Consider the following 27196-nt stretch of genomic DNA (forward strand, 5'->3'; position numbering starts at 1 on the left):
ACTTCAGTAATGACATTTTATTAGTCCGTGAATTAGAAATAAACAGTGAAAAGGTAATATGGGTAAATTATTAGTTAGGTTTATCATTCTTGACCAAACATAGGCAACTTCTTCTAAGGTCCGCCCACTTTGTTACCGTTTGATGAAAATGTTCATTCGACCCCCATATACGATTTCTGTGGTAGAAATGGACCGACACAACATATTTGGGTGTATTCAGGCATGAGAGCATCGCAAGGGGCCACTTAACCGGGCGAGCTCTTTTTGTGAGACGTTCAACAAAACGAAGAAAACTGCACAAATAACTCGCGTTCATCTGTGCGCGCATCAAACCAAACACAATGCGCAGGGGGTATGTAGAACACTTTTTTTATGTTTTGCATACACTTGTACGTCTACGGTTATTTTTATTTTTTTTACTTTTGTCTATGTTTAATCTGTTTTAAAAGCATAATTGTCTTGCAAAAGGTCATTGAGTTTAACAACATCACAATAATCCACAAGTAATCCACATGACTCTTGCGATTGAAAGCTTGCGTTGTAATAATCATATACATTATATACATCTTGGATGGCCTGAGGGCGAGTCGATTTTCAGAAAATTGTCATTTTGGTTGAACTATTCCTTTAAATCTTTTATCTCATAAAAAAATACATGTTTTACTCCCTCAGCGTGCCCACGTGTACCTGATTGGAAAGAGAAAATCACGCTCAGCTCTGAGACGGTTTAAGAGTCAGTTGTACTACATGTGGTTCCGCCTTTATCATAGAGACAGAAACGGCGGGTAAGCCACTTACACCAGTACAACATAAAAAAATGTGTGTATTTTATTCCATATCAGCTCTAAATATTTAAAAAAATATATTGCTTTTTTCCAAAAAGCGAGGACTCCAGTGGATTTGAGCATGTGTTTGTTGGGGAAACCAAGTTTGGCAGAGAAATCTTGGGTCTTCACAACTGGGTCCAGTTTTACCTGCAAGAGAAGCAGGAGATTCTTGATTACAAGGGCTACAAAGCCAGGGACAATGATGTGGTACTTTTTTCATCAATAAATCTGAAGAAAATATATAAGAATTTATTGTTCTATGTGCAGTCTTTGCTGAATCTGTACTTGTTTTTCTTCCATGCAGCCTAATGAAGATGACCACGTCTTGAATGTGCAATTCAGCTGGCATGGTTTGGTCAAGCCAGTGGCCAGCGCCTTTGTTGGTGTGAGTCCCGAGTTTGAAATGGCCATTTTTACAATTTTGTTCCTCACATCCACTGAGAAGACCACCACAGCTGTGGTCAATCTGGATGAGTACCAGCTGGAGATGGTGGTGCATAGACACGGCCGCTCTATCGGGACCGCTTATCCCAAACTGCTGAGCAGCAACAACAGACACGTATAGATCCCACAACTCTACTACTAATATTCTGACATTTTTTTTAAAGGCATATTGTAATTTTAGATAAGTAGACATTTGTTTTGTATTGGAGAAGTCTTACTTTTAGATGCTTGTTTACTTTGCTAATATGTTGAACAAACTACAGTATGCTCATGTACAGAGTTTCACTGAAGTTTAAATCTGAGCAAATATTTCATTTCCTCAGAACTGCCTTTCATACAGTGGTAATTTCTTCTGTCTTTTATATCTATTTGCTTATTTTGACCATGACTGCTGTTATATACTTAGATGGTAATGGAAAATAGAGATTTAACATTAAAAATGATTTTTTATCCACTTGTGTGATTATTTGCAGAATTCAATTACATTTATGAGTTGCTGACATGACAAGCAGTAACAACTCATGATTATTGTATAATTGTTACAGATAAGAGATTCATGGCCTCATATTAATGAAAGACAACGGGCAATATTTGTACATTTAGAAATTAATTTGTCACACCCAGTGTTGGGGGTAACGCATTACAAGTAACGCGAGTTACGTAATCAGATTACTTTTTTCAATTCCAATTTATTGACTGACAGCTCTCCTGTCCCCATGCTGAGAGAAATCAGAAGATGTTACTGTAGATCTAAAATAAATATGAATATGCATTAATTCATCTCACTCACTCACACAAAAAAAACACACAGATTCAGTATTCCTCAAAATGAATAAAAATAATGCAACTCAGAATATGACGTGAACCTGCAATAATTAAATGTTAAACAATACAAATATCCTTTATGTATTTAATCCCATTCTATTAACCGATGTCTTTGCTTCTGACCTTCGATGATCCAGTTCAACTGTACTAATAAGCAAAAATTACTCTAGACAACATTTGTGTGTCTTTGTTTATTGCTGAAGTGTGTTGAAATGTCTTCTTCTGCATTCTACTGTACGGACGTAAATTTACTTTCCCTTCAGCCCGAGGCTTATTCATTTCACTTCTGGTGTGAAAAGGCTTTTATATTTGCCAAAAATAGAACTTTTTTATTTAAAAAACAAACAAGCAAGCCCTGTCCAGATTTTAAAAGTAACGCAAAAGTAACGTAACGCATTACTTTCCATAAAAAGTAACTAAGTAACGTATTAGTTACTTTTTATGGAGTAACGCAATATTGTAATGCATTACTTTTAAAAGTAACTTTCCCCAACACTGGTCACACCACAGGACTAATTATGCAAACAGAAATAAATTACTACATTCAAAAAGAATGTCATTACCAATTACGAAAAAGATGGTGCCTACAGGATCTCCAAATGTTCACTTCAAACGTCTGAGAACACTTGTGAAAATGCTCCTACTTTACAAGTTAATACAATAATTACGGTAATACAAAAAGTAAGAACATTTGACTTATTGTATACATGGTCAGTGTCAAAAATGTGCTTATCTAATTATGTTAGTGAGTTTAAATAACGATTTTAGTTACATTAGGGAGAAAGAAAAAAAACCGTGGACGTCGGTCGGAATACATATGATTTTCATGCTACACCTCACACTTTCACGTGTAGCGCAAACTTCTGGTCGGAGTGTGCTTCACCTGGCTCCGGCGTGTATGATGGTTTCCTAACTTATATGATATTATTCGCATTTGCGGTTTATTGCCATCATAACTAACAGACATGCTGCAGGAGGAGTTCGCTGCTCCTGTCGACACTGTGGAGGTGAGGGAGTAGTGGCACGAGTACAACTGTCATAAAATAGCAAACGTTATTATATTTGTTAGTTATAAAATCCCCATATCCTCTTCTGTATTGCAGGAAAAGTGGAAGCTGCTTCCAGCCTTTTTGAAGGTAAAATAGCCAGCGTCATCATGAGAATCATAATTAATGCAACATATGATCTGACAGTAGCATATGGATGGGCATGCTGTGCTGTTTTAAAGAATAAATACCAGTAGTTTAAAAGTATATTAAACAACATTTTCAGCTTATTGTGTAGTTATTATTCATTCAATTTTATTACGTCATATTAATCAAAGAAATACATACTTGGACTTAATTTGTCTCACCACAGAAGTATTTAAGTGAACCTCAAAAATAACTTGTTTGATTATATATAAAAGTTGATTTAAAAAAAAAGAAGAAAAATGTAAAATCTTGATGTTGAATCGCAAAGTAATTTATTTGTGTTATTTGTCAACTATCTATATACATGCTCTTTTCTTCTTGTACATACATTCTTATGATCCAGCAAGAATTATGTTGACTGATTTAAAGCAGGGCTGTCCAAACTCGGTGCTGGAGTTTAGCTCCAACTTGCCTCAACACACCTGACTGGAAGTTTCTATGGCTGTGTCCGAAATCGCCCCCTAAACCCTCATTCACTATTCCCTACAGTAGGCCACTAATTCAGTTCACTAGAAGGAGTGAATGAAAACGAGTAGTGAATTCGGACACTGAGTGCACCGGAAGGAATGCCGCTTTTGCATAGTTTGTGCTTGCTGTTTATTAATCATTTGAAACTAGCAAACTAGCAGCTCCAGTAGTAAGATTAAAGGATTTATCTTGAACTCTGTCACGGAAATTATGTATAAACCCTAATCAAACAATTTAATAATCAATTTACAATGAGTTTATACCCGTGTTGTACAGTATGCTGTACGCCATGGCTGAGCAGGGATTTATTATTAAGCCGCGGGCGCCATCTTCTGGCGAGATGCGGGAATTCATTCGGCGCGTGACTCTCACGGTGCATTATGGGCATTCTCTAGCCGTTGAGTGAGTTTAACGTGTTGATCTTTAGTACCTTTGTTGTTTCCTCTTATTTTTAAGTTCTTTTTTTTTGCATTATTTTTGCACTCTCCTTTACTGTAAGTCCCAGGAGGTTAACTTGTATGAACTTAAATTAAATTATTGCATCATTTATGTTCATTTAAGTGGCATGAAATGTACTGTACACAGTATATACATACAAAAAAAAGATAAATAAATTCAAGCAATTGTAAAGTGTTACTTATATGTTTGTATGTTGCAGGTATTATTTTGGATGGACCCTTGTGCTCTTGGCTCTGTTTACTTTTAGTGATGCATCTAGGTAAATTATTTTCTAATTGTGCCTATTATATGAATGCCATTTACTACACCTGAGAACGTTTTGTACAAAATGTACGCACATTTTATACAACTCACTTTTTTTCCCTACACTCTCAGTCAAACTGTCAACCAGGAGCTTTCAGATATTTTCAATGAGCTCTGGAAGCTGGATGTGAATCGCCTGAGCCCTGGGACTCATTACAATATCTCACTACAGGTCTCAGTATTTTAATGTCAAACAATATTAAGTCTAGTGACAGATCAAGTGTAACATTAAATTGTCTCACATTTCTTTTAGGGCAAAGCTGGTTACATACCACAGGGAAGCACCAGTGCGGTAGACCACGCCTCATCCTCACTGTTTACCAGTGTTGATGAGGCCAAACTGAACTCCATTACCACTTATGGACGTATGTTTCTTTTGCAAAAACCTCTAACCCCTTTAATTATTCTGTCAGTTTGCACAAAAGCTTATTTATCCACGGAGCTGTGCTGAAACATGCCTTTAACAGGGACACACCAAGATCCTTTCAAAAATGTAATTGTTGGAATTACAATTGGAAAATTGATTGGTGGAATTCTGAATGCTGTTCTATGTTGCATTCAGTCTCTCCTTTTGATTTATGAGAGAAACCACATGGTTGCTTGATGCAACATGTTACCAGAAATATTTGAATCTGAAATGCTAATCTGAAACCTTGCAAAAGGTCATTGAGTTTAACTTGTTGATCTTTAGTACCTTTGTTGTTTCCTCTTATTTTTAAGTTCATTTTTTTTTTGCATTATTTTTGCACTCTCCTTTACTGTAAGTCCCAGGAGGTTAACTTGTATGAACTTAAATTAAATTATTGCATCATTTATGTTCATTTAAGTGGCATGAAATGTACTGTACACAGTATATACATACAAAAAAAGATAAATAAATTCAAGCAATTGTAAAGTGTTACTTATATGTTTGTATGTTGCAGGTATTATTTTGGATGGACCCTTGTGCTCTTGGCTCTGTTTACTTTTAGTGATGCATCTAGGTAAATTATTTTCTAATTGTGCCTATTATATGAATGCCATTTACTACACCTGAGAACGTTTTGTACAAAATCCCTAATCAAACAATTTAATAATCAATTTACAATGAGTTTATACCCGTGTTGTACAGTATGCTGTACGCCATGGCTGAGCAGGGATTTATTATTAAGCCGCGGGCGCCATCTTCTGGCGAGATGCGGGAATTCATTCGGCGTGTTTGTATGTTGCAGGTATTATTTTGGATGGACCCTTGTGCTCTTGGCTCTGTTTACTTTTAGTGATGCATCTAGGTAAATTATTTTCTAATTGTGCCTATTATATGAATGCCATTTACTACACCTGAGAACGTTTTGTACAAAATGTACGCACATTTTATACAACTCACTTTTTTTCCCTACACTCTCAGTCAAACTGTCAACCAGGAGCTTTCAGATATTTTCAATGAGCTCTGGAAGCTGGATGTGAATCGCCTGAGCCCTGGGACTCATTACAATATCTCACTACAGGTCTCAGTATTTTAATGTCAAACAATATTAAGTCTAGTGACAGATCAAGTGTAACATTAAATTGTCTCACATTTCTTTTAGGGCAAAGCTGGTTACATACCACAGGGAAGCACCAGTGCGGTAGACCACGCCTCATCCTCACTGTTTACCAGTGTTGATGAGGCCAAACTGAACTCCATTACCACTTATGGACGTATGTTTCTTTTGCAAAAACCTCTAACCCCTTTAATTATTCTGTCAGTTTGCACAAAAGCTTATTTATCCACGGAGCTGTGCTGAAACATGCCTTTAACAGGGACACACCAAGATCCTTTCAAAAATGTAATTGTTGGAATTACAATTGGAAAATTGATTGGTGGAATTCTGAATGCTGTTCTATGTTGCATTCAGTCTCTCCTTTTGATTTATGAGAGAAACCACATGGTTGCTTGATGCAACATGTTACCAGAAATATTTGAATCTGAAATGCTAATCTGAAACCCTCATGCATGTAAACTTAAATCACATCACATATTTTGGATACACAGTATTAATCATGAAATAGATATAAAATAGAAGGTAAGTAAAGGTAAATCAGGAGCATTAAAAATCAGATCAGCATTAAAATATTTTACATAGAGGAGCATAAGTTTTCAGTCTTACTACTTTGTTTTTAAGTATTTTAAACTTTACAAATTCGCACAAAATCTAGAAGAAATGAAGTAAAGGAAGGTTTACATTTGTTTCATTTGCATGTGTGAATAGGATATTTACCCACCCAAACGACCAGACATGAAATTGTTTTCACCAACAAAAAACATTCTCTAGCCGTTGAGCGTGCACCAGTTGTACACTCGTTTTTGCAGTGTATTGTGGGATTGAATGAGTGCACTCGAGAACGTCCGCTATGGTTTCGGACACCACTAAAAATGGCTGTTCCCTCACATAGTGCCCTATTTAAGGGTATGGGGGCGATTTCGGACACAGCCTGTGCCTAGTAAGAGCTTGATTAGCTGGTTCAGGTGTGTTTAATTGGGGTTGGAGCTAAACTCTGCAGGACACCGGCCCTCCAGGACCGAGTGTATACAGCCCTGATTTAAAGCCTCAAATTTCTTGTTCATGTCATTTTTTTACTATTATTATTATTATTATTATTTTTAGGTTAAAGGCTTAGTTAAGCAGCACATTGATTCCTTCAATTACTTCATCAATGTAGAGGTTTGTTGACTTGTTTAAAGATGGCACAGAGTTCTCTACATATACTGTAAATGCAATACATTTATTGTCAGTTGTGTTTTCCATGACATCACATTATGGATTTAATTTCTTTTTGTACCAGCAAAACAATTTGATATTGACAAAAAGCTTTAGTAGCATAAACCTAATGTCTACTAATCTCTCCAGATAAAAAAGATAATGAAGGCGAACGAGAAGATCACAAGTGATGCTGACCCAATGTGGTATCTGAAGTAAGGATATTCAGTTGACAAAGCAACATTTCTCTTTTTTAAATCTTAATTTATGTTTCATTTTATATCAGCTTCATTTCAATTACCAAAAATGATTTTTAATCATTTGAGTTATCCAACACTGCATGTTACACCTCATCTGTCCCTAGATATCTCAATATCTACGTTGGCATGCCTGATGTAGAAGAAAGCTTTTATGTAACCAGACCAGTGTCACCACATGAGGTAACATCTGTATTTGTGGCCTAAAGAATATTCTCATTTAAAGCAAACTTAAAAGCTTTTTGAAGAAAAAAAAAGGATCAAGATGAAGTATTTGCTCATGATGATTATGCTTTTTAACCACTAGTGTCGTCTGAGAGATATGACGTATTCAGCTCCCATCACTGTGGATATAGAGTATACCCAAGGCAGCCAGAGGATCTTTCGCAATGCTCTCCCTATTGGAAGTTACCTATGTGTGGGCTAAAAGCTTTGCAGACACCTCTTAATATGCATTTTGTTTTCCCTAGAAATTTTAAATGCAATTTTAAATCTTTTTGTTTTTGTGTGTTTTTTTTATTTATAATAGGATGCCAATAATGCTGCGAAGCTCCAACTGTGTATTGACAGGAAAGACGCCGATGGAGTTCTCCAAGCTTAATGAATGTCCCCTGGATCCAGGTAGATTATCATAGCATTCAGACTGTCTCAGTGATGTTTGGTTGTTTGTATGCCATAGTTTGATGCAGATAATCCCATCTGAAGCTCATACGTGTGGGAGCAGGTCATGGTGCATATATATGATACAGGATTTGTATGTGTGCAAGTGGTTATTTCATTGTAAAAGGGCAAGAAAAAGTCATTCTCATTCAGGAGCAGTTATCCAAGAACCCGTCATCGTGGAGCAAGATCGCAAAGGCTCAGTGGGAGCCTAGGTCACCAGGTGCTGGAATTTGCTTTTCTGTTTATGTAATAATATTAAACTTCATTTGAAGTACACCTTTAAAACTAGTTGTGTGCTCATATATCTGTCTTTTGTCTCTGATTTGTAGTTCTACTCATGAGAAAAAGAGCAGAACCAACATGATTGTGAAACAGGGCCGCTTCCTAAAGCACAACACCCTCTCTGAGGATGCACCTATTGCTATCATCTTTAAGGTGAGAATGTGGTTAAAGATGGTGATTTAAGGCATGATGAAGTTGACAAAGAAAGCCATATAATACTTGCACTTCTCATGGTTTAGGTCATTGGTTCTCAATTCCAGTCCTCGCATACCACCGCTCTGCATATTTTGCATGTCTCTCTTACTTAACACACCTGATTCGGATAACCAGTTCGTGAGAAGAGAGCTTCCTGCATGAACTGTGTTCTGATTGACATGGTCCCTACACGGTGTTCTTTGCTTCTTACTCCCTGAGAACAGGAAGTCCATTTACTTCAACATTCAGTCATGGATTTGCGCTACGCCACAGCCTGCAGCGTCTTCACACACAGATGAAACTTACTAAAGAAGTGTAAAATAATATACAATTTAAATTCATTTCTCGCACGCTTTAATGCCCTTTGAATGGAACTTGAAATGTAATCATCAATATCCTGTGATGTCTACTTCGCAGGGCACTTACAGTCGAATAGAACAATTGCTGAAGTGATAACAGATACAAACAAAATGTGCAGAGCGGTAGTACACAAGGACTGCAATTGAGAACCACTGGTTTAGGTTATTACACAGTTTCATTATTTAGGCCACATGCTGTTTCCAACCAGCAGATAGCGCACATTAACAAAGAATACAGTGCAGCTTGGCTGAAAACCAATTACACGCATTTAAAAGTATTGCTAAATTGTATTATATCAGTACCGTTCAAAGATTCGGTGTACTGAAAAAAAAAAAGAAATGAATACTTTTTTCAGCAAGGGTGCATTAAATTGACCTAAACTAACAGTAAAGACACTTAAAATGTTTCAAAAGATTTCCATTTCAAATAAATGCTGCTCTTTTGAACTTTTGAATCACGTATCACGTTTTCAGCAAAAATATATATATATTTTTTTTTTTATATTTGCAACATTGATAGTAATAAGAAACGTTTCTTGAGCAGCAAATCAGCATATTAGAATGTTTTCTGAAGGATCATGTGACACTGAAGACTGAAGTAATTGCTGCTGAAAATTCAGCTTTGCATCACAGGAATAAGTTTTTTAAAAATATATTTGTAATATAAACTGTAATGATATTTCACTATTAATGTGTTTACTAATTTTGATAAATAAATGCAGCCTCGGTGAGCATAAGACCTTAAAATTTCTTACAAACCCCAAACTTAAAATGGTACTGTCTCTTTAGTTAATGAAATGGCTTCATATAGCTTTAGCTGTGACTGCATTCATAATGTAGGATGGAATTTGAACCGCTTTATTAACCGATCAGCATCTGTTTAAAAATGTCTATTTAATATGTCAGAGAGAACTCGCTGGTGATGTTATTCTCTAATATTTTACCATTACTTGCTGTTAGGATATTCTAAGCATCTATTGAAATGTGTCATATGATACATTTGTCATATAAAATTACCAAATCTTTTTTACAAGCTCTTTCCTAAAGCATTTGATAGCATTTAAATGGTTTTAGTATTTATGCTTCCTTTCTATGCATTTTTAATTGTTTCTTCTGTTCATTGACACTGTGTTGAATATAACCTGACAGTTGAAATGGATATTTAGTTAGAGCTCATATCAGGGGACCGGCTTGTACTATGACGGATGTTTTTCCTAAATCCCTCACCCCAGGCTCTCTCTAAACATATGGGTCAGATTGGTTAGGGACAGGGCGAGGAGTAAATCGGCTGTCGGGCTTTGCACTTGTCCATCCACAGCACATTCCACCGGGATTTCCTTGCAACACAGCAGCCGTGCCAAACGGTGGAGGCCTTTAAGCCCTGTGATCCATCCAGTCCTGTTCCCACAGTCCCTTATTAGCATAAATAAATGTCATCGAGGCCTGTGGCACCATATTCACCTTTGCATTAGAGCAGGGTCCTACATTATTTTTTTGTGTGTGTGTGTTGAATACAATTGCAGTCTCTTTGCTGTAAATATACAACTGTATACATTGTGTTTCTTATTTTACTTGATATACTTGATTTTACTGGATTATTTCACTTTTAATCTCTCTGTCATTCATCAGGCCATGGGAGTGGAGAGTGATCAGGAGGTAGTTCAGATGATTGGCACGGAGGAACATGTCATGGCTGCATTTGCTCCCAGTTTGGAGGAGTGTCAGAAGGCCCAAATATTCACCCAAACTCCGGTACCTCTGACAAAATCTCTGCTATAATTTATAAGAGTGGTTTGCATTGCCTGTAAATGGGTAGCACATACAAAACAACAATGTTAAGCTAAATGTTACTAGAAGTATTACCAAATACCTTTGATTAAAGATCAGACCACTGAATGATGTTTAAAACCTTTAAGCTTTCAAAAACCAAGTATCCACTTTTGAGGTGTATTATCAAATGCTGAGGCACAGTTTGCCGAATCTTAGATGTATTATTCACTGCAAGACCCAACAATGGGTCAGCAAGGACCATATCTGCGTCCTAGCAACCTGTGTCTGAGTGGATGTGAATGCCTGTTTACATGGTTGTGACATTGTGTGGGCCTCATCAAAGGTCTGCTAATGAGCTTGCATGTGTGCACCAATTGATTTGAGCAGACCTCAGTTAGATAAGATGTGTTATTAGAACTGAGAATCGGTCAAGAGTTTTAAGCTATATTGAAAATAAAAGATTTATGACTACCAAGGGCAGCCTCGCTTATTGCATTTAAACACAAAATGTGATTGAATTGAAAGTTATTGGACTAGTGGCATTTTTGAGATTACAGAACATTTAAGTTGGGGTCAGCAAGATTTTTTTTTCTTGAAAAAAAGTAATACTTTTATTCAGCGAGGATGCATTACATTTATCAAGTGACCGTAAATACATTTACAAATTTACGAAAGATTTCTGTTTAAATAAATGCTGTTCTTAAAATGTTCTTTTAAATTGTTGTACTTCTTTGTAAAACACAGATATTACAGACTCCACTTTTGAAAGTCTACGTGTTTATATATAATTTATGTGTATGTACATATATTACAATTGTATGTATACAAGTCATTTGTCAATTATTTTAATATAATACTATTGTTTTTTTTAAGTTATTCAGGTTTGAAAGAAAATTCGCACTGAGATGGAGGATTTTTAAATAGTTGTGACATTATATCATAGCAGCTAATGCATTTCTCACAATATACACAGGAAACATTTTAAGTAGTTTTAGTTTTTAACTTTGAGGAGTGGTACTTGTCAATTGCACATCATTCCATGGCTCAAAGTGGGTGGTCTAAAGGAGAAGCCTAGTCTGGGTGACCTTTGACCTCTGAAGCAAAACAAGTCGCTGGCTCAGGTGTGTGTGTATTATGGAGGGGTCCAGTTTTTTGATACCCCTTTAGAAAGCCAGTGAACCCTGCACCAGCTCAGTCACTCCAGATTAAATGCTTTGATTTGATGCGTTTAATCTTATTAATTGAGGCTTTAAAACATTATGCTTTTCATTCTTTATAACTTAATTCTTCATAAAATACTTTGAAATGCAAAGCTGCCATCAAGTCTAAATACAAGAGAATAGTGAAACTAGTGATTCGAAAAATTCGAAACGTTGCATCTTAATGACTCTTCTGTGTGCACTTATTGTTTCCTTTCAGGCACTAAAATACATTGGTAATAAAGTGAGGCGTCAGCGTATGTGGAGCGGCCCTAAGAAAACCAAGATGGAAGAGGCTAGAGAGCTGTTAGCCTCTACTATCCTCACTCATGTACCTGTACGTCATTTCTAAATTAACTTAAATTGCCTGTTATCCCCACATCCTGAATAATCTTCCCCATGCCTTCATTCTTCCTTTGATTGCCTTTATTCCATGATATGTAGTTAAATCAGAGTATTACATTTGTTGGCTGTTTGTAACTTGGACCTGTCAAATTTTGTGTCTCCAGGTAAAAGAGTTTAACTTTCGAGCTAAGTGTATCTACCTCGCTGTGATGGTGTGTAGAGTGATTCTCGCTCAAGTGGACAACAAAGTGGACGATCGCGATTACTATGGAAACGTCTGGAGTTGGCTGGCCAGGTATCTGCCTCTTAGAGGGTTTAATAGCAGGTCTTCTATAACCTCTGCACATAATCATTTAGCTTTCTCCAATACAATTACAGCGACACATGCATAAAGTGCTCAGTTCTACAGCAGCCTTATTCACTGCCATTCAAATATTTAGGGTTAGTAAGATTTTATTGTTAAAAGAAATTAATAACTTTATTTTGAAAGAATGCATTAATGAAAAGTGACAGTAAAGATTTGTTTTTCAAATAAATTAATTTCCATAAAAATATTAAGAAGCACAACTAGTTCCATCATTGATAATAATAATAATAATAATAATAATAATAATAAAACAGTTATTTTAAATTGGAATAATGTTTCCCAATGTTACTGTTACTATAACTTTAATCAAATAAATGCAGCCCTGGTGAGCAAAAGAGCTATGAACGGCATTTTATGGTGATTATCCTGCAACCCTGCTCTTCAAATTGTTGATGGGTTCAGAAATAGCATTTGGTTAGTTTACTGAGCTCTGTTGTTCATATGAGAGAAGTAGGTTCGAATCTGGTCTGAAAATATCTTGACCCTTTCATTACTATCAAAAATAATTTGACAAATGTGGTGCTCAGTGTCACATCCTGCTCAAACCTCAGCTGCCCTTGTCATGTCTAATTTTTCTAACTGCTTGGCATCCACACAGATGAATGTAAGGCTCATGAAATATTCACTTTAGAAGAAAGTACAATGTGCAACACCATTTTCCATCCATCCATCGCCCTCCTCCATCCATCTCTGTCTGCCTTTTCCATTCACACCCCCTCTAATTCTATTAAGAATGACTGACAGCCCCTCCAAGCTCAGGCCGTTAATTATGATAATGCTAGTGTTTATTTATCTGTTTTTGTCCTGCGTTGCACAGCCATGTATTTGGGAGCTGAAGATTAGTGCGCATAATGTTTGTTAGTATCTCTTTTGAGATTGTTGCTCCTGTATGGCAGATTTCATATTACATCCTGGATGTGGGCGCCGTCTCGCTTGTGCGCACAAAATTTTTTTGTGCTCTTGTCTAACACAACTGATCTCTTTTTTTCTCATTAAACACACTGTTGGCCTCTTATGAAACTGATCAGAAGCCAAAACCAGCAGATACAGGCTTGGCTGGTGCCCAATCCCTCACCTTCCCTTTTGTTTCCCTTTTGTTGCTTGTCATTATAATACCCTCATTATTTTCCCAGTGCTTTGTTTCATCCGCACCCCCATGCTTCTGCCTTCCCTTCCATTCCCAGCCGACCCGCTTTTGTTGCGGGCGAGATACGTGGCAGCAACGCCCGACTGCAGCCCAGCCAATCTCAGGGATTTCTCCACTTTATTATAATTTAGCTCGGCTATGACAAAAGAATAGCCGCCTTGACTGGAGCGATTGAGCTAATCCACCAGCACGACTGTGATAATGTAATTACCGCTGTCTTAAGTCCTTTAATTTCCCCCCGCCTGCACTGAGGTGGGGTGTGTTTATGTGTGCACGCGCTTGCTTACGTTAGTGTGTGAGCAATTCGGAGTTAGTGAGTGACAGGAATCCTTTCAGCGGGGCTTTACACGCACATGCACGCTTTCCAGCACCTCCAATCCCCTTTCTCCTCATTTACAATTCCCTGACATTCAACTAATTGGCCTGGCTGGGCTGTGGAAGCTTAATTTCTTTATTAATTTTCGGTGAGGATGTTTATTTTCACATATGCAAATGTAAAGCAGAAGGGGAGGGGCTTCTATTGAAGGAAATCTGAGAATGAGAGGCCAGGTCAAATTTATCACAGCGTGGAAACACCTGTTTATTAAATCTGGGATAAGAAGATAGAGGGAGGGTTAGAGCCAGATAAAGTTAATAAAAACAAGTTATCTGGAAAAGACAGCACTTGGGATTCAAAAGACGAGATGAAGTCATCTGTTGGCTGTTTTTTCTCGTGATGTGATAATTTTGGTTGTTAATGACTGGATTATAAATATATGATGTAGCGTTGTGGTTGCAAGATAAAACACCGTTTTTGTTTTAGTTAGACTGAGTTTTGTACCCATTTCAATGAATCACGCTTTGTCTCTGTGTTCCTTAAGCTCCTGTCACTGCTGTTTGAGGATCTGTTCAAGAAGTTCAACTCAGAGCTGAAGAAGATCGCTGACCAGATCATCCCCAAGCAGAGAGCAGCTCAGTTTGATGTGGTGAAGCACATGAGACAGGACCAGATCACTAACGGCATGGTTAATGCTATCTCTTCTGTGAGTCCAGGGCAAGACAGATCAGGAAGTGTCCACCTGGGATGCTTTTTAAACAGTATTGCTGAAGTTTCCATGTTTGTTTCACTATCCACTCCAATGCATTGATTAAAAAAATTATGGAAATAATAACAATTTTAAAATAAATTGAAGTGAAATCTTATGTAGGCACAGTTTAGATTTGTCTGTAAAATATTACATTAATTTTATTACAATTTTTAAGATCATAAGAAGCAAATTCAGGCAGGCATGTCTAAACTTTTGACTAGTAGAGTATGTAATTCAAGATTTGCAGCACAGTGTTGTTTTAGTATTATTTATATACTGTTTTGAATTAGCTTTATTTTCTTATTTTCAGTTTTCATTTTAGTTTGCGTTTTAGTAATTTTATGGTAATTTTTTTTTTCTGCTAACAATAAAAACACTGCTGCTGCATATCAGAAAATATAGTTTTTCCTCCAAAAATGTAATTAAGTAATGTGTCTTCCAGGGGAATTGGTCCCTGAAGAGGTTTAAGATGGACAGGCAGGGTGTGACTCAGGTTTTCTCCCGCCTCTCCTACATCTCAGCATGGGCATGATGAACAGGATCTCCTCTCAGTTTGAGAAAACCAGGAAGGTTAGCGGTTCCCGCTCCCTCCAGCCCTCCCAGTGGGGCATGCTGTGTCCCTCAGACACACCTGAAGGAGAGGTCAGTGTTCCTCATTTAGAAAACACCATCATCTTGTCAGCATCATCAGTGGATGCTTAAGTGAAATTTTGAAGTATGTTCACACTGCTTATTTCCATGCAATGAAAGTGCAGTCACTTATACAATTAATTCAATGACTTGTTTTTATGGAATAGAGCAGCAATGGCCACTGAAAAGCCATATTGGTTTGCCACTGATTTATTGTGTTTATTAAAATCATTTAGATTCTCACAGCTGTTTGATTGTTTTCTAGGCTTGTGGTCTGGTAAAAAAATCTGGCTCTGATGATCCACATCACTACAGACATGGAGGACGGCCCCATCATCAAGCTGGCATTCAACCTGGGAGTGGAGGACGTCAACCTTCTGTGTGGAGAGGAGTTGTCCTACCCCACTGTCTTCCTCGTCTTCCTCAATGGTATCTGCACACACACAGACAGAACAAAAGCCAAACAGCACATTCTTCCCCCTTTTATTTTTCAAGCACACAGACAGGCTGCAGGCATTTGAATAATATTCAAATTAACTTCTGCCGCTCATACTACAAAAGGGTGTGCCATTGATTACCTTTTAATGTCATGTCACAGAAAATTCACTAATTAATTCATGTATATGTTTTTCACAGCACTGATAAGTTACAAATTACACAGGCCGTCACTGTGGCTAATTAATTAGCAAACACAGCAGGTGTCAATGCATAAATAAATACAATCCCTCCCAAGTTAATCCACAAACATGCTTTCCCGCAAAGTGACTCACACAACATTGAGGCTGTGTATGCATCTGGGTGGCACCATAGTGGGTCTCTTATCATTCAAACCAGCCAAAACTTTTTATTTGAAAGTGCATTAATACTGCTGTCACACATTTACACATGTAAATCTTTAATTAGTTTATGGTACAGCATATTTCCTTTTTGTAATTTTTTTGCGTTCGTGAATATGCCTATGTAGGTTCCAATATAAATATATATATTATTTTCAAAAATAATAGTATAGTATAAATAGTAACATTTTAATTAAAATTAAAATAATTTAAACATTTGTATAAAATGGCACAGTACATTAATATAATGATCAGTCGAGATTCAGTATAGCTGATCAATTATGTAAAAATGGAACACATGCTTATTCTGACCTGTACTGAGTTATATTATAAATTATATTATATTTTAAATGATTAAAAACTTCTTGGTTAAAACTTGGTGGTTTGAAGGAAAGATTGGTAAAGATATAAATTACAATAAATTAGTTTTTTTGATCCATAAATAGTCTTTTAATGATAAATAGTCTTGTAAAGTCATGTAATGATTCTTGTTCTAGATTATGCCTGACAAAATTTTTATGGTGAATGACCTATTGTTACATTGAATGAAAATGTAGTGGGTGTTTTGGTAAAATCATGGTAAAAATATATGAAAGTAATAATTTTTTGCTCAGGAATTAAAACGTGTTTCTTTCTAGGTAACATTCTTGGAGTGATCAGAGACCATCAGAAGTTGGTCTACACCTTCAGACTGATGCGTAGAGCAGGTTTTATAAACGAGTTTGTGTCCATTTCAACCAACTTGACCGACCGATGTGTATATATTTCTTCTGATGGGGGCCGTTTGTGCAGGTACTAGTAGGTTTTTTTTATATCACATAATTAAAATCCATTTGGAATATAAACTGTTTTAAAACCAATGTTGTTAGTTGTCGTATGTTGCACAGACACATTTGAATTGCATTCTGTGTGCTTCTGGTAGACCCTATATCATTGTGAAGAACGGACAGCCAGCTGTGAAGAACAAACACATTGAGGAATTGTCTCCGGGATACAGGTGCGTTTGAAGCTAATCAATATTTGAAAATTACATTTGAATGAAGAGTCCAGTATGCAGTTTCGTGACTGTCTTATGCATGTCTTTTCATTGTGTTCTTACCACCCACTTTTACCTGCAGAATGTTTGAGGACTTCCTTCATGAGAGTCTGGTGGAGTATTATGATGTAAATGAGGAAAATTACTGTAACATTGCTTTATATGAGCAGATGATCACCAAGTGAGTACTTAATTTAAGGCCCTAAAAGCATTTGGACACTTATACCACTAATTTGTGATTGTCATTGCAATAGAAAACACATCTGCAAAGTGTTTAGCTTCAAAAAAAAAAAAAGTGTAAGTTGGCACCAATAGCCTCGAGGGCAGCATGCCGACATTTAGCGCTGTTGCGCATCAGGCGTCCCAATTTCGACTCCCGACTTGCAGACCTTTCCCGATCCCGTCCCCCATCTCTCTCACAATAAAGACAAAAACGCCAAAAATAAATCTTTAAAAAGTTTAATATTATTTAAATAAATGTTACCTTGTGTCTTGTTTTGTTATTTAATGTAATGACTCTAAAACTGTAGGGAAGCTTGTATATCTGTACCATTTTCATTACGTCAATATTACAGAATTTTAATTAATAATTGTATATATTTTTTTATTAAAAATGTTCAAATGTAGCTACATTTTAATGTAGATGTATTGTTGATACTGGATATTTAATTACATGCACTCCCATATTTTTATTCCAATATTTAGATTACCTTTATCATCGTGTATTGTTCACTTAAATCTTTAACTAATTACGCTAATAATTTAATTATTAATGCTGTTAAATGTGAATTAGCAAATCCCAATGGGAATGTGCATTTTTCATATTGTACATTATAATGCGGTGATGCCTGAATTTACTTGTTTCATTTAAAATTATTTTATTTTTAGAGTTTTATTTAAATTTTTTAGATAAATATTAAAGAATTGTATTAACAGCAATATCATGATAATAATGATTTATTGATTTATTATCAGTATTGGCCAAAAATAATATTGGTGCCTTTCTAACATTACATTTGGACACTTATATATCCAAAGAGTCCAGATACTGTTTAGAGCCACTATATATGGCATCCATATAGACCCAAAAATTGATTTCTCATAAATAAACAATATAAAAATACAGGCTGAGCTATGTATTTTATTCAGGGACACGACCCATTTGGAGATCGAACCGTTCACGCTGCTGGGGGTCTGTGCTGGTTTGATTCCTTACCCACATCATAACCAGTCCCCCAGAAACACCTACCAGTGTGCTATGCGCAAAAAGGCTATGGGTAAGACTACTACAGTCTCCATCTCCAAACATCCACTTCCAAACACACACTCCTATTCACTCACAGACACACTCACCTTCACACTGGCATTTAAAACTTTTGACACACACACCACATTCTGTATGTATGTGGACATCAAACATCGCCTACTTGCGTAGACCCGCTTTAGTGTGTGTGTGTGTGTGGAGGCATTTCCCTGCCTGTGTCTCTGAGTGTCATTAGGCATTCATTGTGTCCTGAGCTCAGTGTGCAGAGCAGGGTTAGTGTGCTCAGCTGTGCAAGAGGGAATGAGAGCACACACACTCTGCTGCCCTGGTTACCAAAACTACTTAAACCTCTCCTGGCCACCACCCCCATTACAAAACCACTGAGACTGTGACTATATTTGGCGCAATATCCTAGACCTTGTCTTCTTTTTTTCTAGGCGGACATGTGCAAATCCAGTTGTGTGTCCCCAGCCCTATTATCACACACTGTGTGCTTGTACCCTGATTGTAGAGTAATAGCATCTGACAAATGTCAAGGCCTCAAGGGACGTCGGCTATTTTGCTTTAACCTCTCCCCCCCGTCCCCGCTCCATCTCTGCCATTGCTAAACCTCCACCACAGAAATTTTAACATGCCTTCACATCAACACCCCTCTCAGACAGTTGGTTAAATGTGATCAGATGTGCATTATCTGTTTCATATTGTTTGAAAAGCGTTGAATTGAGTTGCAACAAACCCCTCAAATTAAGAAAACCCGTAGTGGTAATTGTAAAGGCCTTTCTGGTAACAATAAAACTCTCTATATGTTCACATTTGATAATGCAGGGGCTATCATGAAATAATGAACAATATTTTTGCAATATTTATTAGTCTTGGATAGTTTTAAAAACCTGTTTGTATTTGTAGAAATGAACATTTTAAGCTGTACAAATTAACATTAGTTAATACATTTATTAATAATGAAAAATAAAAAAATATTTACATTAGCATTAGCCTAGAATTATAAAAATGTTTAAAGTATTGTTCATTGTTAGTTCATGGTAATGTATTATTGTTAAAGGGATAGTTCTCCCAAAAAATTATTGTTATTATTATTTATTCACCCTCATGTTGTTACTAACCTGTATGATTTTATTTATTTTGTTGAACATAAAAGAAGATATTTTATATATATATATATATATATATATTCCATACAATCTACAGTATATGTTCATACAATGGAAGTCAATGGATCCAATGTTGATTGATTCTCAGTGTTCTTCAAAATATATTCTTTTTTTTATTCTGTAGAAGCAAGTAAGTCAGACAAGTTTGGAACAACATGAAGGGGGAATAATGACAATTTTCATTTTTGGGTAAACTACTCTTTCATTGGTTGACCGAGTATGTCGGTCAGAGCAGTGTTGTTAAACACTTCATAATACACAATACATAATGATATTTATTAACCAATTAAAAGTGGCAAAAAGCCCAAAATAAATTATATTATATAAAAATATAAATTTATACACTAAGGCAGTATTTTACCTCTTTTGCATCTTGCTTAACCATCATTTCATCGCTGATTCTGATCAGATACTATTGGCTATAACCAGAGGAACAGAATAGACACCCTGATGTACCTGCTGGCGTACCCACAGAAGCCTATAGTGAAGACGAAGACCATCGAGCTGATTGACTTTGAGAAGCTGCCTGCAGGCCAGAATGCCACTGGGGCTGTAATGAGCTACAGCGGGTATGACATAGAAGATGCCCTGGTGCTCAACAAGGCCTCTTGACAGAGGTAAGAGCTAAACAAGTAATGCTGAATGCTTAGACTCGCTCAGTTACCAGTTCGTAGCATTCTGAAGTGACTATATTAACTTTCCAAATGAAATTGAGAATGAAATCTGAAAAATAATGTAGATTTCCATTGTTTTCACTTTTGTTCATTGTCTTCTATTGTTCTTCTGTCTTGTATTAGGCTTTGGTAGATGTCTGGTGTACAAGAACGCCAAGTGTACCTTGAGGCGGTACACTAACCAGACCTTCGACAAAGTGATGGGTCCAACGCTGGATGCAGAAACACACAAGCCCATCTGGAGACACATCATCCTGGATGCTGACAGCATCTGCTCGCCTGGTAAGACATTCCAGCCAAATAATCTTGCTTGTGTTGATCTAAGGATATGTATTGATTTTTTATGTCACATTCCTCACAGGTGAGAGGGTCAAGAACAAACAGGTGCTGGTGAATAAGTCAATGCCCACCATCACCCAAACGCCACTGGAGGGCAGTGCCCAGCCAGGCCAACCATAATATAGAGCCGTGCCAGTCACATAAGAAACCATTTGTCTGATGAAATGAAACTAGAATCCCACTGTGCAATAGTTTTCTAAAAGCCACACAAATGCCCACTTTCTTCGTTCTATAGGTACAAAGAAGTTTTTTTGTTTTTGCATAATAGCAACCAAAATGCCAAATTTCTTCATTCTATAGGTACAAAGGAGCGACAGAATCCTACATTGAGAAGGTGATGATCTCCTCCAATGCTGAGGATGCCTTCTTGATCAAGATCCTGCTCAGGCAGACGCATAGACAAGAGATCGGAGACAAGTTCAGCAGTCGACATGGACAGAAAGGTACAGTATCGTCCTTTTCCAGGCTGGCATCTTTTCGTCTGCTTTAGTAGATAACAACATATGAAACGACACTCCAGCACCGTGCCAAAATGAAGACCATAAACCCGTCTCATTAACAAGTGGGAAGAGATGTTACTAAACTTGATGTCCATTTTATTTTCAACACCCAAGTTGTATCGTCCCTGCTGGCCCTCCCATTCTCTTCAACTTTTTTTCCACTGCCTGTTTTTCAATTAATTAGCTTTTTGTCCCATGCCAGACTATGGAAATTTATTACAGCAGCGCAGTCCTGGGAAAATGTTTACAGCCCCCATTGTTTCTGAGCACCTCCGCTAAGAGAGCTGGTCAGTATGATGTTTTAATCAGAGCGTTAACTGGCGCCATGCATAATTCACTCATTTCATTAGCAGAGGTCGTCCACTGGCACTCATCACGGGACGTGACAGTGAGGAGGAGTCAGGGAGTGGTTAGCAACAAACTGCCCGAGATGCTATTTACTGCTCTTTTTAAAGGAGCTTTTGGTATTTAAAGGAGCAGGCAAGTGTCTGTGGACCAGGATAACACAGGGCAGCTAATTGTTGTTGTGAAGGATAGTGGCGTTCTCTTGAATGTCTTTTGTGCATTTAAAGGCGGACTTTTATTGAATGGTCCCACTTGGTGAAGTTGAGCTGTTTTCCAGAGGTGCGTGACTGTGCTGCCAACCACACATTAACATTCAGCAGGAATTAATTTACGTTTCTACATTTCTTCGCAGTGTTTGTGGTGGTTTAATTAATGCATCGCCTGTGTGCGCACTAAACGGGCACTTTAGGTGCTTTTTGTTGGAAAATTTGTTTGAGAGAACGCTGTACTTCAAAGAAAGAGATTTGGCTACCTTTTGGGGCAAAAGAAAGCCCATTAAAGACGTCCCACCGTGGTTTGGAGTCATTGGCTTTCAGCAAGTTTCACGGGAGTTTTTTCTTACTCATTTTAAACCCCTCCCTCATCCTGCGCCCCCATTCTGACCAACCTCTACCACCCTCATAAGATCCGGTCACCGGAGAACGATAGGTTAATTATTTACCGGTGACCCAAACACACCGAAGCACACATACACACACTGATACTCACACAGCTGTCTTGGCAGGGTCCATTGTGCGAGCCGCCACAGTGGGGCTGTATAGCCGGTGATGGAGGGCCATGGACTCTTACTGCTGTCCTGCTTTTCTTTGCTGATTTCATGCCTCTTTTATCATTCACTCTCACACAAAACAAACAACACAGAGGATGTGTGCTATGGGAACCGCTCTCACTTACCTCTCTGCTTCTGTTGCGCTCTTGCTCGCTTTCTCTCTTCTTGCACCAGGAAATCCTTATACCTACTAGGGCTGCTACTAACAACTGTTTTGATAATTGATTTATTGCCTAGATTTATTATTGCCTAGAACTTAATATTGTTTGACTACTTGTTTGGTATTAAAATATGGAAATTTTGCAAAAAATGTTTTAAAACACACACTACCGTTTGGAGGATTAAATCAGCAAGGAGTCATTAAATTTATCAAAAGTGACCATAAAGACATTTACCTGGTTGCAAAAAAATAAAAATTTGAATACTGTTATTTAGAACTTTCTGTTCATCAAAGAATCCTGAAAAAAATGTTTCATGGTTTCCAATATATTTATTTATTTATTTATTTATTTATTTAGCAGCACAACTGTTGATCAGATAAACATTGATTAATTGCAGCCTTGGTGGGCATAAAAAAAATCAACAAACTCCAAACACAGTAGTGTAACTGTTACAATTTGTTGTTGTTGTTGTTGTTTTAGATCATTTTTTTCTTTCTTTTTTTAAATAGAGAAAAATGTAACTTTCAGTACTGTAATGTGACATCACTAACAGAGGATCCCTGATTAATCGATAATATATTTTATTTTCATTATTGATTTTTGCTGATTCATTGCTGCATTGCTTTAGGTACTTATTTTGGTGGTACATTAAACATTTAACCAAAATATTGAGTAATTTGATTCAATATGTGCAAAATTATATTATTTGTGATTTTTAAAAAATATTGATATGTAATCATTATGATCTATTAAAGGGATTCAGAGCATATTTCCATTATGAAAAGCATGTAGGAAAATGATGAAGGAATATAAAAAAAAAATATATATATATATATATATATATATATATATATAAATAATTTTGACTACCCGAGTTCTTCTCAAGAGCCCAAATTTTTTTCTTATGCATATGGATTTATCTCTCTCCTTAGTTTGAACCTGTCTTTGTGCGCTCTATGGTAAAGGGGAAACTATGGGTGTATAATCCCCTTCTCACTGTCCAGCTAAGCACCTCTCCTCACTTCCTGCTCCCGTTCTTCTCTCTTTTATCACTTGCAAATTGCCCAATAATGTGTTTGCTCTGGCTGCAGGAAGAGTGAGGAGCTCCTCTGCAAACATTTACACTCTCACTGACTGCTTTGGACCACTTTCGCTCCGTCCTGCAGTCTGAATTTCCAATGGTTCCACTTCAGCAGACCTGAATACGATTGCTTTATAGGCCTTTGGACTAGATGAAAGTTACACAAACCTCACTTTCTCATCAAGCATTTGTTTGAGACTGAAATCGCTAAAAAAATCAATGAAGTTTTATGGGAAAGGTTAGCTCTGACAGGGTGGAGTTAACATTTCTTGCAGACCATTTGAATATAGGGATGTCTTTGATTCTAGCTTTAGTAATTACATGCATTACATGTATCTGTAATATGGGATATTTTTTCTGTAACAGGTGTGTGTGGACTGATCGTTCCTCAAGAGGACATGCCCTTCTGTGACTCAGGAATCTGCCCTGACATCATCATCAGCCCTCATGGTTATCCCTCCAGAATGACTGTATGATTATATGATGTTTATATTTGAATGAATTTACTTGTTCCACAGAACACACTTTTATGATTTTATATAGAACATTTAAAGAACCCATCAAGTAAGATAGTATTTTTTTATACATAATTAATATTAAACCTCAAAATTTAAAATGTGTTTTGAATATTTCAGGATTTTATTCAGATGCCTTACTACACAGTTTTCTGGAATACATGATTCTGTTATTTTTATAACTGAGTAGTGTCCCAGGCAACTAATGAAAATCAAGATTTTAGTATATTTATGTGTTTACTAGCCATGTAATAAGCAGGATAAAATACATCAGCTGGTTGTTTTGCCGTGAATACATATTCCTTTGATAGCTGAGATTTTTTAAATCAAATACTTTTATTTTGGCTCAGCTTTGAGTGTGTGTGTGTGTGTGTGTGTGTGTGTGTATTTCTTTTTTGAAAGGTCTCCTAATGTACTCTACCATTCACAAGTTTGAGTCTGTAAAATGTTTTAAAAATATTTCTGATTCTCTTATGCTCACCAAGGCTGCATTTATTTCAGAAAAATAAATCAGTAACATTTCCATTTAAAATAAGAGTTTTCTATTTTAATATATTTTAAAATACAATTTTTTACTGTGATGGCAAAGCTGAATTTTCAGCAGCCGTTACTCCAGTTTTCAGTGTCACATGATCCTTCAGGAATCATTCTAATATGCTAATTTCGTGTTCAAGAAACATTTATTACCGGTATTATTATCAATGCTGAAAACCTTTATTGTGAATGAAAATCTTGTGTAGCATTATAAATGTCTTTGCTGTCATTTTTGATCAAACTATTAATCTTTTGTTATAATAATAAATTATATATACAGTATATATATATGTTTGAATGGTAGTATTTATGAAATGGATGCTCCTGTTTACCTAAGGTTGTCAAAGTCTTGTTGTCTTATACAGTGCAGTTTATGCAAATCTCACAATGTCAGTTTTCAGAGACATTAATTCCCCCATGCTTTCTAATTTTGAACTCTGTGTTTGGGTGCACACAGCAGGCCGTCATATAGGAAATAGTTTGAACTGAGGAAAAGATTCCTCTCAGTGACAGAAAGGGGTCAAAGATCTTCCGGCTCTTTCTGTGAGTGACCTCAGTAAAGGCTACTGTCGTGCAGCGGTGTGTGACCTCAACATGATATCACACTCACATTCACAGCTGCACTGTTAGCAAGGGGAAACTGGGGCATCTACACTGCTGCGGGGGGTTATTAGTTTCCTTCAAGGAGCAATTGAGCTTGTATCACATTAATGTTTAGAATGTGCATCAGTCTTCGAAAACAAGCAATCAAATGAATAAAATGAGCTCTGCTTTGATTTGTTTCAGGTTGGGAAGCTGATTGAGCTGTTGTCTGGTAAAGCAGGGGTGCTGGATGGACGTTTTCACGATGGCACTGCTTTAGGGAGCAGTAAAGGGAAGGACGTGTGTGAGGATCTTATCCACTATGGATACAATTACCAGAGCAAGGATTATGTCACCTCAGGCATCACAGGGTAAAAACTGTTCTTTAGCATCACTTTTGTTCATTTGCATATTTATATTTCACTGATACAAGTTTGTTTCACAGTTCAGTTATTAATGCATCAAGTTACACTTTACAATAAGGTTTCATGTTAACACATTAGTTAACTACTTTAGTTAACACTAACTAACAATGAACAATACTTCTAACGCGTTTATTAATCTAAATTAATGTTAATTTCAGAATGTACTAATACATTATTGAAACCAAAAGTTGTATCTGTAATATTTTTTAATGGACCTAATCTAACATGAACTAACATTGAACAGTTGTGTTTATATTAACTAACATTAACAAAGATGAATAACTAGAAACAACAAATTACTCATTGTTAGTTCATTTTAGTTAATGCATTAACACATGTTTACTAATGGAACCCTATAAAATGTCATCTTATAAAGATTTGAATACTTTTAAAATTAATAGGTACATTGTGTTTGAATTTCTATATATTGCGAAAATCAAAAGAGCCATTTTCTCTGTTGCACATTACTGTAATTAATTAATTAGTTTTTTGGTAATTTGCTCTTAGGGAACCTCTGGAAGCCTACATCTACCTCGGTCCAGTCTGTTATCAGAAATTAAAGCACATGGTGCTGGATAAAATGCATGCCAGAGCACGTGGTCCGAGAGCAGTACTCGCTAGGTAAGAAAGGCAAACATATGTGTTCTCTGAAATTTGATTTGTTATATTTATTCTTTTGGATAATAAATTGTTTATTAGATGTGTTCCAGAGATGGTGGTCTCCGTCTGGGAGAGATGCTGCTGCTCGAGCGACTGATGATCTCCAGTGATGCTTTTGAGGTGGATGTGTGTGGCTTGCTGGGATATTCAGAATGGTCAGTAAAATCCATTACAATAGTGCAGTTTTATTAAATTATTAAATGGATCAAAGGGGATTTATTGGTGAGAACTTTGTCTGTTTATTGCAGGTGTCATTACTGCAAGTCTTCGTGCCATTTGTCATCTCTACGAATTCCATATGCCTGCAAACTGCTCTTCCAAGAACTGCAATCCATGAACATCATCCCCTGCCTCAAACTGGCTCGATGAGTGAAGGCGAGTTGTAAACGCGATTATGGCATTTCACCAAAGCTTACGCACAGAGGAGCGTTACAGTATTATTAAGGACTACATACAACATTGAAACGTCTTAATTTCATTTTTGTTAAACATCTTGTGTGTATATATATATATATATATATATATATATATATATAAGAAGTGAATGTAGGTTTTTTTTTCCCCAATTTCAACTTGATGGTGATGAACTGATAATTGGCATCTCCTTTAGTTTACAGTATGTATTTTTGCTGTCCAAAATATGTGGATTTGTTTCAGTTTGCCTTCAGAATAGTAAGGTTTGCTTTACAATAAACTAATAAATTGTAAATGTAGATTATGAATAATGTGTACATTTTGTTTTTATGTTGCATCCCATGACATTTCTTTTCTTCTTAAGAGCGATGA

At 36.6% G+C, this 27196-nt stretch overlaps 1 protein-coding gene, 1 long non-coding RNA gene and 1 pseudogene across 2 annotated transcripts; all 3 read left to right on the forward strand.

The window, feature by feature from the left end:
• Positions 1-654: 654 nt before the first annotated feature.
• On the forward strand, positions 655-1604 carry LOC107583823 (poly(U)-specific endoribonuclease-C). The gene is made up of 3 exons (XM_016270164.1): positions 655-785; positions 884-1034; positions 1132-1604. Exons 1-3 carry the CDS (start codon positions 748-750, stop codon positions 1390-1392), a joined length of 450 nt encoding a protein of 149 aa, XP_016125650.1. The 5' UTR covers positions 655-747; the 3' UTR covers positions 1393-1604.
• Positions 1605-2956: 1352 nt separating this feature from the next.
• On the forward strand, positions 2957-26915 carry LOC107583824 (DNA-directed RNA polymerase III subunit RPC2-like; annotated as a pseudogene).
• LOC107583825 (uncharacterized) lies at positions 5488-6214 on the forward strand. Its single transcript, XR_001609076.1, has 3 exons — positions 5488-5502; positions 5907-6006; positions 6088-6214. It is a non-coding gene; the product is annotated as an uncharacterized lncRNA (long non-coding RNA).
• Positions 26916-27196: the final 281 nt, after the last annotated feature.

This window comes from Sinocyclocheilus grahami, unplaced genomic scaffold, assembly GCF_001515645.1.
Source record: "Sinocyclocheilus grahami isolate Dianchi unplaced genomic scaffold, SAMN03320097.WGS_v1.1 scaffold55.1, whole genome shotgun sequence".
NCBI classification, from domain to species: Eukaryota; Metazoa; Chordata; class Actinopteri; order Cypriniformes; family Cyprinidae; genus Sinocyclocheilus; species Sinocyclocheilus grahami.